The sequence below is a fragment of the Engystomops pustulosus genome, chromosome 1 (genome assembly GCF_040894005.1).
Source record: "Engystomops pustulosus chromosome 1, aEngPut4.maternal, whole genome shotgun sequence".
Lineage (NCBI taxonomy): Eukaryota > Metazoa > Chordata > Amphibia > Anura > Leptodactylidae > Engystomops > Engystomops pustulosus.
The window spans coordinates 287,274,332-287,290,843 of record NC_092411.1 but is presented as its reverse complement, the minus strand read 5'-3'; the positions used below and the strand labels follow the sequence as shown (position 1 = coordinate 287,290,843).

Sequence of the window (16,512 nt, the reverse complement as noted above, 5' to 3'; positions counted from 1 at the left end):
TCTAAGTCGACACCTAGGACCAGAGTCTAAGTGCTTTTCACCAGAGCCCGCCGCAGAGCAGGTTGGACTTGTTGCGGCATGGCACCACCAGGTCGTTCCACAAGCCCGACTTTGTCCGAGGTGGCGGCCAAGGCATTGTACAAAATCGTCAGGCAAACTCGTGGTTGGGAACAGGCAGGAGGTTGAGACAGGCAGCACAGGATCAGAGTCGGGAACGTAGCAGTAGGTCAGGACAAGCAGAACGGGATCAGAATCCAGAACGGAATCGAGGTCACAACAGGAAATCAGGATAATCACAAAGGGCTTGGAATACAGCTTTCTCTTAGAAGCACAAAGATGTGGCAGGGGACACAGGAAGGGGCTGGGAATATATTAGGGAAGGCGGCAGGCCAGCACCAATTATCGGCGCCCTAGGTGATGGGGGTGCACGCGCTGGACCGCAGTAGCTGCGGAGATCGTCGCTGGAGCCAGGAGAGGCGAGTTCTCCCGCAGGCAGGCTCTGGGGGCACCAGAGGTCACACTGGTGCGCCTGTGACCAGGGATATTGGTGAAAGTACCCCCCTTCGGCCTCCCCCTCTTCTTAGACTGGAGGAACCTTTGTAGAAGAGCTTGATCCAGGATGTTGTCCTCGGGCTCCCTGGATCTCTCCTCCGGCCCAAACCCCTTCCACTCAACAAGAAAGTACCGTCTCCCTCTACCGATTTCATGTCCAGGACCTCTTTGACTTCATAGACATTGGTGGAATCAGCCACAGGAGCAGGAGGCGGTCAAAGAGTTCCTTGACCAAGGGTAGTCGGTAGCGGTTCTTCGCGATAACTTTATTAAGCCGACGATAACCTATGCAGGGGCTGAGAGAACCATCTTTCTTGGCCACAAAAAAGAATCCAGTACCAGCAGGAGACAAAGACTTGCGGTTTCTCCGAGAAGACATCAGCCGTCCATATAAGCAGCGGGAAGACCCACCAGAGGGTTGGAGGATAATGAAGCAGACATGGTGGAGACCGGCCAAAGAACCAAGAGACAGTGACTGGCACTGGACCTCAGCGAAGAATCTCCCCCATCGAGCACTGGAGAGTGTTGCTGCAACCACGGGAGACCCAACCAAGCGGCAGATGTAGATCGGGGAAGCACATAAAACAAGTCTCTCCTTGTGCATAGCCCTAACTTGCAAAGACAGAAGCTTGGTGCGGTAATATACTGGATCACTGAGGACCTGCCCACTGATGTAGGAGATAGCCAGTGGCTTCTCCAGGCAGACCACAAGAAGGTGATACTGGGAGGCCAGGGCAACATCCATGAAATTTCCTGCAGAACCAGAATCCAAGAAGGCTGTGGCTTGAAACTGAGTACCTGTCCTGGATCTGAGCTTTGCCCTCACCTATGGAGGACGGACTGGACAAGACTGAAGAAAGTGTTCAGGGCTGGCAGAATAGAGGCAAAGGTACTCCTGTCTTCGTCATAAATGCTCTTGGGGTGTCAGACGAGCTTTATCCACCTGCATGGGATCCTCAGCAGCAGACCCAGGATATGTGTCACAAGGGCAACCGTGACACCCAGGGTATAGCTGCTGTTCACATAGAATTATATACAGGAGATCCCCGGCTGTACATATATAGTGTATCACATGGTCCTGCCACTATATTGCAGTATTCTGTAGATCTTACACATATACAATGTGACCTCTAAGAGCCCTAGAAGACGACCTCAGGTGTGACCTTCATCTCAGAGAAATACCAGACAGCTCTCCCTCTCCGGGTCACACAGGGAGCGCTGTAGAACCTACTGGACATCCTGGGGAAGATGTATGGGAAGTGCGGGAAGCATTGCACAGAGGAGATTACAGGGGATGTATGGCACCCAGCCCGGGCCACTAGAGGGGTGTATGGCACCCAGTCATGGTGTATTGAGTACAGTGTCCCCCGGGTGCTATGGAGGGGGGAGGGAGTGCATAGTTGGCTTATTTTATGCCAGAAAGCGGCAAAACTAAGAATCAGATAAAATAAGAGAGCCACGCCCCTTCCATAGGCCACACCCCCTTGATCAGAAATTTTTTTTTGTGCACATTACAAAAGATCAATAAGTCTCCCACCGGTCACAACCTCAAAAACTATCCACACATAACACTAGATAAAAATGTAGATTCTATTACTATGAAAGCTCAGCATGAAAAGGCTCTGCTACATGTAACACAAAGATAAAGCAAGAGACGCCTCGCGAAGAGACAATAAAGCACGCGATGGGGCGCAGGGAACCCCTACTGCTACCACTACAGACTGGGAGGTCACTTATAACTTATACTGCCTGCGGTACATGCGCCGCTTCTCATCTCACGTGTAGTTTGATGTTACTGACCTCTATTGGTCATCGTGAGAATTCCTTGCGTCACCTTTGTGTATTATGTAATTTTTGGAAAGTATTACAGACCTTTTCATGCGGAGCTTTAATACTGATACAATGTACATTATTATCTAGTGTTACGTGTAGAGATTGTACATGAGGTCTATATGCCGTCCGCTGAGGTTGTGATGGATTTGGGACCCCTCTGCTTATAGTGTGTTTGATGATACATTGCATGAGGTGTGGGGGCAGCCCCCGCACTGCTCCCCCTGCTGTCCTGAGTGTCACCTGCAACACTGTCAGATCATCATCACACACTCCAGGCCTCGTACCACCACCACCACCATTGGAGGAATCTCTATGTGTGAGAAGGAAACATGTTGGGTGACTCCGCCACAGTCTCGCTATGGTTAGATCTAGCCCTCGATGTGTCCATCACTACTTTCACAGCCAGAATGTGAGCAGCAATGCAGGATAGAGCTGAGACGAGTGAGTAACGAGGCTCCAGGCTGTACAGCCACAACAGACACATCTCTATGACTAGAGACAGAGACTAGTGGTGTTTCCCAGGATCACTCAGATGCACTTTTCTATGTATTTGGGAACTGGTGACGTGAATAGTTCTAGGACATGAGCCTCGGTGTCTGTAGAATAAGACAATATCATAGCGGCTCCTGCATGGACTGGACAGGATTTTTAGAGTGAAGCCCCCGGCGCACCCGGATCTCTCACACACAATGTGACACTTTTCTATTTATTAAGAAATATTATTGTGTTACAGCTTTTTATTTTGCACATTTCTGTCAAAAGAGGACGATTCTGAATGAGAAAACAAAAACATCTTTCCTTACGAGAACCACGTCTCTAGCTACGGCGAGGAGAGGGTGGGGTGGGGTGGGGGGGGGGCGGTCCGAGTCCTCACGCTCAGCAACAGCAGACCAAAGTCCATATTAAAAAAAAAAAACTTCCGGGTTTAAAAAAACGAAACATCGGACATTCGGACATGGTGACGTCACAGTCGCATCTTCTGTCACAAATTGGGTTGTGTGATGGGCGGGGGAAGAGAATTGGTGCCGACCAAAAACAATTCAAAGATATTGGAGGCACAAACCGGAGCCCCTCATCTCTGCAAAATAACACCTCAACATAAAGGGGTATCCTCACTTTAGAGATTTATGGCATATCCACAGGATATGAAGGAAAAAAAAAAAAGAAAAACTTTTTAGAAGTGGGTCTCATCTCTGGGGGGCTCTGACTGACCAGCAAACCAATTGATATTATGGGAGGGACAGAGTGAACCCCCATTCTAGACATCTGTGGCTCCCACCTATAGGACATGTGAGAAGCCTGGAGCATATCCTCTGGTTATTAATCCTATAGAATCCTAAAATTAAAAACAAACAAAAAAGAACCTTCTAGCGAGCGCTTTATATTACAACATAAACATCTGCCCTAAGAAAATGTACACGATGGACCCGAGAGGCGGCTGGAGACGGCATCACGTGCTGGGAGTCTTCCCTTCACCGTCTGCTTCCGGCTTGGCCAAGTGTTTCTAGGGGAGAAATAAAAGAAGAGTGAAAAGCGTGTAACGCGCTACAAGACACGTGTGCACCGCCCGTACGTGGCCTCTTATCCCTGCACGTCACAGACGCTGGTAAACGAGAAAAAAGTTGTTGTTCCCAAAGCGACAGCCGTGATAAATTCCCAGAGCCGGACAATGCCGGGGTCACTGCAGCAGCTCCAGGGTCACTCCTGTAAATTCTGCACACGAGGAGCGGATTTGTCAACTCCAACTGAGCAAGTCAGACCAAACTCAGCCATGTGCAGACCCCCAATAATAAATGGGGGTCACTCAGATAAGGCCACACATTGGGAGCCAACATGAGGGGTGGTGGGACGCAGCAGATGCAAGTCTTTCCGTAAGGACTTGCACTTGTTAGAACAGACAGAACACTGTTGGTTTTGCCTCCCAATAACCGATGCAGAGAGCTGGAGAGAGGAGCTGGACCTTTGTACTCAGCATGGACTATGTGTAGGGGGTGCATACACACGGCTAGCAGGGGCTTCCGGCTTGTTAAGCACCCGGTCTAGGCTAAAAGTTAACTGTATCGTAAAATTTACATAACTCTGCAGTAAAGATCAGCGGGGAGCTCCAGACCAAAGAGTATAAAATGTTTTTTTGTTTTTTTTAAATTAATGTGCCCCCAGAGAAAACTCCTACAATGTGCTTTGGGACACTCTAGGAGAAGTGAGAACCCTATACACTCAACCCAATGTGATTTGGGACACTAAACCACCTCCAGGTCCTTATGGAGCGGCTACTTAGAGTTGCAGATCCCTGCCAGCGGGGCCCCCTGGTGGTAGAGAACACGTTTCACCATCCTCAGGATAGCAGGTACCTACCTCCACCGCCTGGTAATGTCGCAGGCTGCGGCAGTGCTTCAGCTTTGACGAGTCGTCCATGTAAAAGAGAGAACACAATTCACAGAAATATCCCGTCTTGGGTACGAGAAATTCCAGCCCTGCAAAACAGAAAGATAGAAGAGACGGAGGATGAGTTTTTGCTTTTTACCTCCCAAATAGTCGTAAACTGTTTATCTCTTGGTTCACGGAGTCGTATGAATTCTGAACCCTCCATGTGAAGGAAGCTGTGAGGCCCGCGTGTTACTGCATGTACCGCCCCCTGGTGGCAGAACTGTGGCATATACATGTGTCACGCCTCGTTAGGGGGCTTCCCCTCCCCAATAGTACAGAACATCTCACCGACGGGGGTGCTGGAGTTGAACGGAGCCAGTTTGGTCTTTTCTGCAGGTGACGGCTCCAGTTTCGCCTTCTTGGCCGGCGTCGCAGGTTTTCCGTCAGCTGAAACAGAAGACAGAAGCGAGTGAGGGAGGAATCTATGAGGGGCGCTTCCCACATATAAACTGGTCACTGTTTCGGTATAAATGTCGCCCCACAATCACATATTACACATCGCTGTTACAGCTCACAAATCATCCCCGAGTAATGTGATGGGAACGCTCCAGAGTCAACAAATAGGTCTGACTGGTCGAGACGCCCCCTAATGTCATAATCTGCTAAACTAGGACGCAAACGCTCCCCAAAAAACCCCCAGGGGTGGCCCATTAACCCCTTTTTGTTTATGGGCTCTCATTTTTCACTCCCCACCTTCAAAAATCTATAACTATTGTTTTTCCATTTACAGAGCTGTGTGGGGGCTTGTTTTCTGCGTAACAAATTGCACTTTCTAGTAATGGTATTTAATATTCCCTGTCGTGTACTGGGAAGCGGGGAAAAAAAATTCCAGATGCAGTGAATTTGGGGGGAAAAAAAATGAATTTCCCCATGTTCTTGGATTTTACAGCTTTCCCTGCGCGCCCGAAATGACATGGGTCGTTTCGATCATGGGATACCAAATATATACAAGGTTTTATTGTGTTTTAATACAATTAAAAACTTCTGTGCAAAAGGTCCCTCTAGCGCCACTATCCTCGTCATGACCGCGATAACAGGGGATGCGACCATGTCGGGCAGTCACACGTGCCTCATTATACTCAGCACGGACAATGCTGGTGGTCAATCGAGATAATGGCTAAATAATGGGAAACTTTTATTACTAGAAATAAAATTTAAAAAACTAAAAAAAAAGGTTATCAAACAAGTGTTTTTTTTTTTTTTTTTAATGGCGCAACATTCTCTTTAAGAGTTATTTTGCATCTCCCGTGGAGCGGCGCAGACAATGAATCCATCAGGCAGGAAAATTGTGGCTCCCTGCTCTAATAACAGGAATATAATCTCCAAATACTAAAAGCCACTAAAGCGAGCCCCGTCCTGGCAGCCATCACCTCCCGGGGATCACATGTGTAAGTTGTAGGTGTATTCATTCAGAATACATTAATAGGATTGTCCAGATAATTTACTTTTGCGCAAACAATATAAATCAAAAGTTACACAACTTTCTGATAGACTTTGTATCAGTTCCTAGCAGTTTTCTAGATCTCTGCTACCCGGCAGTGCACATGAAGCTTCCTATGGAAGGACAGCAACAAGATCTAGAAATCCGGGAGGAAAATTGTGCAATTTTTAATTACATGAACAATATAATTTTGCTGAAAGTGGACGAGCCCTCCTCTAACCTCCTGGAGTAGATGCGCCTCATCTTACCCGGCTGTGGTTTATCTGCGGCTGCGGCCGTGTCGTCTTGTACGCTCTGTGCTGCCGCCTGCTCGCTGCCTTTATCTGTAGCAGGGGTTTTCTTTGGGGTCCCTGCTTTGCTTGTATCCGGGGGACTCTGCTTGGGGGAGTCTGTAGAGGTGCCAGTACTCTCGGGGAGCGGTCTCTTCCGGGGTCGCCCCCTCTTTGCAGCTGGTGCTATTAGAAAAAAAGAATACACATTGATTTGCATCAAGAAGTCACACGGACATCGGACTGAACCGCTGGGAGGCAGTGAAAGGGTTACAGGAGGCCAATAGTTTGTGACTTAACTACATGTAGGTGCCACCTTTTTTTCCCCCTCATTTTTAATTTACGACACAGATTCTTACAAATAAGGCGTGCGAGTGTGAACATGACCATCAAGACCTTATGTTATCTCCATGGGGGCCACCCAGGGCACAGCTACCGGCATCATCTCCACTACACGGCACCTCCAGGATACTGAGACAATTCCCCAAAAACAAGTGGGAGGCGGGCGTAGCGCCCATATACAAGGAGCGGTGAGACTACTAGAAGCAGCGAGATTATCTCAAGTGGTTTTTTTTGGTTAAAATTCAGAAAAACACAGGAATGTAACTCACTAGTCTCAGGTTTGCAGATTTCCTTGGTTTCGGCGTCCGGTTTGGGCTCAGTCTCCTCCGCTTTGTCCACAGACTCTTCCTCCTCTTCTCCAATCTCATCCACTGTAAGGAACTGGTGTTCTATATCGGCAAAGGACATCTCCTCGTCGTCAGCTTTGACCTCGTCCAGAGTGAGCAGGGGCTGCTGGGATTTGTCTCCGGGGTCTTCGCTTGTCTTCGAGGTTTCCTGCTGGACCTCAGGTTGGGGTTTGGCTTCTGGTTCCTTCTCATCTTCATCCTTCTTGATGTCGGTCTCTTTAGGCTCTTCCAGTACTTTCTCTTCTACATCCTTGGAAGGCTCAGGAGGAGGAGGAGGTGCTGTATGCTCCTCGTCCTCCTCATTGACCTCGTCCAGGGTGAGGAGCTGGTCTTTAGTTAAGATCTCTGGGGCTGCTGAGGCTTGTTGTCCTGCAGTAGAGTCCTGGGCCTCCTCTTCGTCACTGATCTCATCCAGGGTCATCAGCATCTGCTCGTCCTTGGCACTGGCTGGGGGCACGTCCTCTGCATGAACCTCATCTAAGGTCACCAGGGACTGGCTCGTCTGCTCAGCCGGGTTCTCTTTGTTCGCAGCATTTTCCTCCTCATCCCCGACTTCATCCAAGGTGACGAAGGAAGGGACGTGGGAACCTGTGCTGGCCACTCGGGATTTCTTTGAGTCTGTGGAAGGAGAGTGACTTTCCTTCCGCTTTCCTTTCCTGTCAGTGTCCAACTTCTCCCGCTCTTCTTCTCTCTTCGTCGAGTCCACCTGCTCCTCCACAATCTCATCCACCGTAACAAACTCATCCAGATTGAAAGGGAAGGAATCGGCCTCTTCCTGCAAGAGAAATGGGAGCAATGAATGGGAGCGTGTTGTTGTCATGTGATTAGGATTTCTCCTGTAAATGGCAGAAGCCTCTCATGGTCTCACCTCTTTAGATCTGGGACTCCGCGTGTTGCTCTTGGAGCTTCTTGTGTAGCGTGATGAATTCTGTGAGAAGAAAGGAGATGACAGATCAGAGAAAGCTTCATGCACAGATCCTGTATATAAAGGCGACGTGTAGCTCAGAGCATTCACTTCTTACATAATTCTCATTGAATCCACAAAACACATCACGCTATCTATAGAAGACACCAATAGCCTGGTGCAGGTCACCTCCCCCCGATATCTCCTCTCCCCAGGAGAAGTGATGAGTGTGTAGCCTGCTCGGGATATTCCCAGGGACTTACGCTGCCTCTGGTCCGCTCCTCCTTTCTGCTGCTGGTCCGCGCCTCCCTGTCCCGTGTCCTGCTCGTATCCTTGGATTCTCTCTCCGGCTGTGAGGAGGAATACTTCCCGGAGGTCTTCTTCTGGGAGTAGCTGGAGGAGGACTTGTTGTGATTGGCAGCGCTATCAGCCGGGCTGGAGCGGTTACTATTAGTCCTGGGAGCGCTGTCATGTCCAGACGATCCCCTTTCCCGGGATCTCCTCCTCCTGGTGTCTGCCTTTGCCTTCTGGTTCTCCAGGGTGACAGTCAGAAAGACCTCCCCCTTCTGGACATTGTACTTGGTGGTCCTTACTGTAGTTGCACTTGCTGTTTCGGACAGAGACGATTGTTTGCCTTTAGTTGACGTATGGCTGCCATGTTTCCCCCTCTTTGCCTGTGACTCCTTGACATTCTTCTCTTCCCTCTTGGAAAGGGACAGCTCTTCCTTACCTATCGGGATGGAAGCCAAGTCTTTTGTTTCCTCCGTGTGCGATGCCTTGTCTGTGGAGGGTCCCTTGCTCTTTGCGTCTGCTTTACCACCTTCACTTGTCACAGTCTTGGCACCGTCTGCAGAGGCCTCGGCGCTATCACTTGGACCGCCGTCAGCGGAGGTTTCTAGATTGAGCTTGGTGCTGGGGATAACCTGAGGCTGTTCTTCAGGTTCCTCTTCATCCGATTCCACAGATACAAGAACATCTAACTCTTCCGACACCTGAGTGTGAGACACTGGATGAGGCTCGTGATGTTCAGTCTCTGGTTCTGCCTGTATATACACAGGTGCCGAGTCTGGGGCTTCAGGCGCCTCTGCTGCCTCCTCTTCATCATCATCATCATCCTCCTGCTGCTGCTGCTCCTCCTCCTGCTTATCCTCCTCCTCCTCATCATCATCTTCTGTAGCCACCAATGTATTGCAGGAGGTAGCAGCTTTAGGGCTGGGGGGATGATCTTCTGCCTGGGCAGAGGGTTCTGTTTCCATAGCATCTTTATTAGGAGGATCGAGCTCTGATACCACCTCGCCTTCTGCTGAGACTACATCCATCTCACACGACTTGGGCCCGGCCTCAGGCTCTTTTTCTTTAGGTTGCGAGGATTTCTCTTCCTCTTTCTTGGACTCTTTGGGCTCCGCGGTTTTCTCCACGATGGGGCTATAAGGTAAAGACAAAGCAATCAGACATGATCCGTCTCATCCACACACAATTGGAACTAAAAGGTTTTTTTTTTAAATTTTGCCAAGCAGTAATATATATACACAACAATAAAATTCTATTATACAAAACTAGGTCACTGTGTGTTACCTTGGTTTGGCCTCTTCAAGATAAGTTACATATTGCTCCTGTAAAGAGAAAATTATAACAATTACTCACACCTATGAATATAATGATAGTACACCGATGGTGCATGTATCCCCAGCTCAAAAACTACAAAAAAGCGCAGCTGTGAACGTAGGCCTGGCGAGGGGTATTTGGTCTTTACACAGTCATCAAAAGAACAAGAGGAGGATAATAAATACAACAAAGATTTGAGTAAATCACATTGACTTATTATTCTCCTCTGAGCTTCCACCCCGCAGAATAAAGGGGTTCTCCCATAAAGTGGGGAGCTACATGTAAGGTGCCAGGGTTGCTCTTACCTCGGCGAGTGTGGTCTTGGATGGGATGGAGCACTGTACCACGTTGTCTCCTATGCTGCACGGATACTGAGTCAGGAAGCTGTGCATGGCTTTGGCAGCACTGGTGCTGTGCATGTGGAGTATGGCCTGTGGGGGGAAACACACACAATATGTGACATCACAGACACGGCAGATCTCACAGTAGCTGATCACCGGAGGGGATGTGTAGTATGTAGTATATTGCATTGCGATACTCTGTATGACCAGCAGGAGGCAGCAGACTACCTCATGCGGTCAGCACTCACCTTCTTCTTATTGCTCAGGTACACGTGATGCTCAACTTTCCCAAAACGTAACCCGATGCGGATGATCTCAAAGTCATCCACGCCTTTTTCAGGAAGGTTTGTGAGATAGACGAATTGCTCGTAAATTGTGGGAGTGATCTGTGGTTGGAGAGAAACAGAGGAGGAAATTAATTCATCGATGAAACAAAATAATGGCACATGGAATAGAAACCACTTACAGAAGCACCAAAAGGGAGTTACTTACATTGCCCTTCTCTTATAACCAAAGTGGGTATACAACTACTGGGAGCAATAACAAGCAGGGGATATACAGGTCTGCAGGGTCTGTCATAGTACAGGGGGGATAATGGACGGACTCCTCTGCTCCATCATCAGTATGGGAAAGATAGAAGTAGCAGGGCGCATGCTCGTCCTGCCACAGAATCTCTAGAGACATGTGGGGTCCCGGTCTCATAATCGTCGGATACTCAGATGACCCCCTATCCTTTGGGCAGGGGATAACATGTACTTTAGTCTGTAAAGGTGGTCAGGGGACACATTGATAACATGAATGGAGGGGGGGGGGTCCCCATGCCTCTGTAAAAGGGGCAGTAGTGCACACGGATGACAGTGCGACATGCTGCAGTTTCTGCAGCAGATGCATAGGAGAGAAAGAGGCCACAACCTACGCATTTATGCAACTATAGGGATGCCCCAGCATATAAATCGTTAGTTACCTTGTAAGAGGACTGCTCAATGAGCTCGGCAAAGATGAAGTCCTGGAAATGAGAGAATACAGCAAATTATGTATTGGATAAAAATGGAACCAATGCACAAAACCATCCACATGGAGGAGCAGCCACTCTGCAGAACATCTCCCCTGATGACATTACAGATAAGATGAAGGTGATTAGGGAGATCCTATCCCTCCCCACAGCCACAGCGTACAGCCCTGACACGAGTACAGGAGCCGGGTGTAGACTAGTCAGGACTATGTGCTCCGTGCGTCACATATCAGACTGACACGTCCTGCACTACAGGGGAGAAGACTTGTCCTTTTCGGCCTCTCGTCCTTTTTCGGCCTATCTTTTCCATCTCTCACCTCATCTTTAAGGTCCTTGTGCCTCGCAGCGATGCTGATTGATAACAGGTTCCCGCTGAGGTAAGTTGGGAAAACGTTGTAATACTTGATCATTGAATCGACAGAGTTCCTGTTGGCCAGCTCCAGGTACGCCTGCGGAGACACAGAGGATGAAGGCGCTCGGATTCACAGCGTCCGTCTGCATGTAGCTTATGTTATACAGCGGGTCACATGGTCTCGGACATCCATGCACACTACGAGTTAGGACTTACCTTTCTGTGGTTTGCTACAATGAGGACGTCAGTGATGGAGCCGAAGGGTTTGGCCAGGTTGGTGATTTCCTCCACCGTGTACTGGGCCTCGGGTAGGTTGGACATTATTACCACACATTTCTCATTTTGCTGTGAACAGAAGTCCCCGCGTTACCTTCACATCATAGGATCATCAATATACAGAGATGAATGCAGGGAAACTACTTACCTTCAGCGGGGGCTCATCCAGCATGTAGCTCTTGACAAATCCGGGAGGAACCTCTGGAATAAGCACAGAAACTCCTGGTGAGTATTACTCCAGGAATCACTGCTGTGTGCAGCTCACAACCTCCTCATCTCATTGCAGGTTTTATCTGGTGTGACCTATTCTCTCTGCAGCAGATCACAGTCTCGCTTTACGGCAGCCACATTTATTTACTTTGATACAACAATGTTGTGGACGTGCTCAGTTTCGGTGCATAACTGCTCGGGTAAGTTACCCAATGTAATCTACTCTGTGCTGATAACAAAGGAGGGGAAGTGATCTCTACAGAACAGGAGGTAGGGGGGAGACATGACCCACCCTAAATACCGAGTGTTAGAGCGTACAGAACAGCAATAGTGAGCACCAGCAGAAAGATATCAGGAATATATAGGTTTTTATGACAATAAAGGAGCAAAAGAGAAGAACACATGGAAAGTAGCAGAGGCATCTGGACCAGTACCTATATCATGCTTTGACTTCTCCGGCGGCTTCTCCACTTTCTCTTCTTGCTCTGGAGCGGCTGCAGCGAGACATTACACATCAGGTAAGACATCTTTGTACTTGTCTTCTCATATACAATCTATTGTATTCTTCAGACTGTAACTTGTATCTTATGATCTGAAGTCAGGAGGATCCATCTGCCTCCAGACCCGTGTCCTGGTGATGCACAGGAAGATGACGGACCTCTGCACCCCTCTCCTCGCCTGTAGAGACATGACTATTACTGGCAGCATGAAGGGGCTTAGCAGCGATGCAAAAAGCCCGTGACTGACCCCCTTCATACTGCCAGTAATAGTAATGGTCGGGACAAAGCCGGGGGATAAGAGAAGTACTCTTAGTGTGGGTTCACATCACGTTTTCTTTATATGCTCAGTGCACACATGGACGTATACGGGCAGGCAGAGGCATAGTTGTTGCCAATGGGCTGATCACTATAGTCAGGTCCACCGAAATAGGCAGGATGAAAAGGACACAACAAGCCAAGTTTTTCCATCTTGCTGAGCGACATACGATGGTCCCTGGTCTGTGCCATACGATGCAAGGACACGTCAGAATCTCACACACTAACCCTGCGATGGTCCTTACAACGTATGGCAAATAATGTGATGTGAACCCCTCCTTATACTGACAATGGGACTGGGTATGTACCAGAGCTGTGTGTGGGTGTGAGTGAACGTGTATGTAGCGGTGCTTGTGCAACACCAAAGATTTATTTTTTTTTTTTTAATGACCGGGCTGCATAATATAAAACACAGCATGTGTGTATGTATAATCTGAGAAAATTAGTTTCTGCAGGCAAGACCGTCTTAAAGTCATGTATCAATTATGACCAGGATTCTCTGCTCCATTGTCAGACACACACATCATGCGAGTGTTCGGGGACTTACCTTTTGGTGGTGAAGGTTTAGCAGGCTCTTCCTTCTCTCTGGAGAGGAAAAACAAAATTTATTATACATTAAAAAAAATCCAACCAGAAGCCGACATACTGGGGACTAGATAAGACATTGCACTCACTTTACAACCTTCTCGGCGCTCTTCACCGGCTTCTGCAACTACAAATAAAGCACCAGATTTAGGGGCAGTCACAGAAATGACCCCGGGGTATAATAACGACCATCTACACATCACATGCGCTGGTTTGGGCGCCCATACTCACTGTGCTCTGACCGGCCAGTGACAGGGTGATGCGCTTCTTGTTTATGATGACCGGCGTGGACTCGCTAAATTTGACGGCTGCTTCAGCCGCTTCCCTGAAGTTGGTTTCCATGAACGCCTACAAAATATTTTGGGGGAGAAAGGCAGGTTATTACTTTGCCTGGACACACATTTGAACATGCATCATCCTGATATCTCTCCTAGGGGGTAGGTGAACCGGCTTATCCATTCATCCTCATCTCATTACAATCCCCTCCTCTGCTTGCGCCCACCTCGACATACCTCGTTTTTGGAGCGAACGATGAGGATATCGCAGACTTTTCCGAAGGGCTGGACGGTTTTCAGGATGTCCTGATCGGTGTAGCCGCTGTCCGGTAGGTTGGTGACGTGAATGATTTTGCCAGTGGCGTTCTTGCTTGTGAACTACGAAAGAGAAAACAGCAATTTTAGAAAAGTTAAAAAAAAACCCAACAAGTTAAAAACCTTAAACAGGTGAAATGTCACACAGACCTTTTTCAATGGGTCAGCGGGCTCCTTAGAGGCGGCCATGGGCTGTTTGCTGGGCAGTTTCTTCCCGGAGCTGACGCTTGCAGTGCTCTTCTTGGCCCCTGTGCTCACCACAGGTTTCTTGTGAGTGGAGATGCCGAATGTTGGTTTTTTAGCGGGGGCAGGGAAAGGCTTCCTTCCCGTGCTAGCCCCACCACTACTGGGCTTCTTAGAAGAGCTGCTGGAACTAGATGGAGCGGCTGGCTTAGAAGCAGAAGTGGCCGGCTTCTTCGGTGGTGGCGCACTACTGGCCAGTTTCTTATTCTTGGCATTAGAATTGGAGGTCTTTGGCGCCGGTTTCTTGCCATTGTTTGATGGTTTCGCAGCTTTTGCTTTTTCCCCGCTTTTTTGCTTGGTGGCCTCTATGAAACTTTGCACGGCTGCATCCACTGCCCTCTTATCTGCAACACAACATTACTGCGTTATAATCACAGCAAAACCAAACCAGAGGCCATGTAATACACGTGCTATACAGCGTCTCACCAGGAGAGTTGCTACGAGAGGAGCGTCTGTATCTTCTAGGAGAGCGTGAGCGACGCGGAGACCTCCCTCCTCGACGCGGGCTTCGAGACCTCTTTGGACTATTTCGAGACCTACGTGGACTCCGGCTACGAGACCTTCTCCCAGTGGGCCGGGGGCTTCGTGAACGTGATTTACGTGTTCTGTGCCTTGATCCCGACCTTCTGGATCTTCGAGGGCTGACACTCTTAGACTTTGAGGTCTTTGAGTTGGATTCATCTTTTTTATCTTCATCCCTAGAGTTACATAAAGGCAACTAGAGTCAGATACTTGATACACAGCTCCCTCTCCTCTCCGTTTAATGAGAGTCTGATTTGTCGTTACCTTGCTGCAGACAGAACTTGCGGATTCCACTCAGGATACCTGTTTACAATGCAAAAACCAACAAATTAAGTCCTCAATGAAGTCTCAAGGAGGAGATGTCTTTATACGGAAATGTATTCCATTACATGCAGGAGAGGGGAAAACTAGCAGATCGATGTAAAACTACAGAGCCGTCTACGAATGACAGGAATCGGGTCTTGTTAAAGGGATGAAGCGCTGCAGGTTGGGCAGGTGCTGTCCCTCCATTCATTCTCTATAACACTGACAGACAGGAGGCATCACTAGCCATCCCCTAGTCCAGTGATGGGGAACCTTTTAGAGACTGCGTGCCCAAACTACAACCAAAATCCTCTTATTTACCGTGAAGTGCCAAGTGGCATTTTAAGCAGTAACTTATTGCTACCTGTTCTTCCTCATCTTTCAATTGTATCGGCCGCCTAATGCCACTAATACAGTTGAAAGAAAGAGGGAAAATAGCTTCTCTCCAGGGTCTCTCTGTAGAGGAAGAATGGTGGGTCCAGCAGAAGGACCTCCAAAGATAATGCAGTTCTGTCAGCACCTTCTCACTTTTCCCGCAGTTCCAAACACCCAATAAAGTGTTGCTTTAAAATAGCGCTGAGAGTAGCATCTCATAAGTTGCCTGGGACTGCAGGAAGGTTTGGTCCTGTTTGGTGAACTCTGTCTTTGGATGATGGCCTGAGTGCCCACAGAAAGGGCTCTGAGTGCCACCTCTGGCACCCGTGCCATAGGTTCGCCACCACTGCCCTAGTCTGACAATACTCAACCTGCCCATCCTCTGCTTAGAGGGGATCCCTACTCTCTCTGCGCTCCAGTACACATCTGCATTCAGGTAAAAATAAATAAATACATTTTTAAAATGAATATCCTTTAACAACTGAAGATGCCAAGTGTATTATCATTTTCATGCATTTTATCGAAATAATTTTTGTTTTGGTTTTGTACAAATATCTTACTGTTGACGCAGGTTCCGGCAGCATTCAATGTGGGACGAATTATTCTGGTGCTTAATCCAGTCCTACACAAGAAGGGAGAGAGAGAATAGTTACGCTCGGCCTATGGCCTTGCACGCCTGGTGGTGTACACAATATTAGGGGAGGTTATCTTGGTATAAAAAGGGTTTTTAAATGTAATAAGAGAATCCCCGCAGCAGCTCTCAGGTGCCCTTCTATAGGGAGCCCAACTATATAACAGGCAATAGATGGGAAGAGCAATATTGTAATATATATATATATATATATATATATATATATATATATATATATATATATATATATATATATATATATATATATATATATGGGGCAGAGCTGAACTCCATGGTAAGTTATTACATAAAAGGGGATCCATTCAAGCAATTATAATACACGACAAAACCCAAGCCTGAAACTAAATCCTTAAACTGATATCCAATGCTACAACTGTCAAAAAGGAACTCTCCATCACAGTGTATATATCCAATAAAAAGGGGAAAAAAAAATATATATAATAGTTCTGTTGCGAAAACACTTGTCCAAAAAAAACGCATTCAAAACCCACACATCAAGGCTTCGGCTAATATTTG

The 16,512-nt window shown here is 47.9% G+C and overlaps 1 protein-coding gene across 3 annotated transcripts in view; it reads right to left on the bottom strand.

The window, feature by feature from the left end:
* Positions 1-3,077: 3,077 nt before the first annotated feature.
* Positions 3,078-16,512, bottom strand: part of ZNF638 (zinc finger protein 638) — a 97,579-nt gene continuing 84,144 nt past the window's right edge. For all 3 annotated transcript variants that reach the window (XM_072126381.1, XM_072126382.1, XM_072126383.1), the window contains exons 3-25: positions 15,905-15,966; positions 14,931-14,969; positions 14,571-14,842; positions 14,052-14,488; positions 13,824-13,964; positions 13,543-13,659; positions 13,401-13,438; positions 13,274-13,311; positions 12,346-12,405; positions 11,850-11,902; positions 11,642-11,770; positions 11,391-11,522; positions 11,026-11,067; positions 10,310-10,447; positions 10,026-10,151; positions 9,691-9,728; positions 8,379-9,540; positions 8,080-8,139; positions 7,134-7,986; positions 6,502-6,708; positions 5,101-5,199; positions 4,741-4,859; positions 3,078-3,889 (exon numbers count right to left, since the gene is read on the bottom strand). In XM_072126381.1, the coding sequence (XP_071982482.1) occupies positions 3,836-3,889; positions 4,741-4,859; positions 5,101-5,199; positions 6,502-6,708; positions 7,134-7,986; positions 8,080-8,139; positions 8,379-9,540; positions 9,691-9,728; positions 10,026-10,151; positions 10,310-10,447; positions 11,026-11,067; positions 11,391-11,522; positions 11,642-11,770; positions 11,850-11,902; positions 12,346-12,405; positions 13,274-13,311; positions 13,401-13,438; positions 13,543-13,659; positions 13,824-13,964; positions 14,052-14,488; positions 14,571-14,842; positions 14,931-14,969; positions 15,905-15,966 (4,416 nt within the window). In that variant the 3' untranslated portion in view covers positions 3,078-3,835. The remainder of the gene's footprint in view (positions 3,890-4,740; positions 4,860-5,100; positions 5,200-6,501; positions 6,709-7,133; positions 7,987-8,079; positions 8,140-8,378; positions 9,541-9,690; positions 9,729-10,025; positions 10,152-10,309; positions 10,448-11,025; positions 11,068-11,390; positions 11,523-11,641; positions 11,771-11,849; positions 11,903-12,345; positions 12,406-13,273; positions 13,312-13,400; positions 13,439-13,542; positions 13,660-13,823; positions 13,965-14,051; positions 14,489-14,570; positions 14,843-14,930; positions 14,970-15,904; positions 15,967-16,512) is intronic.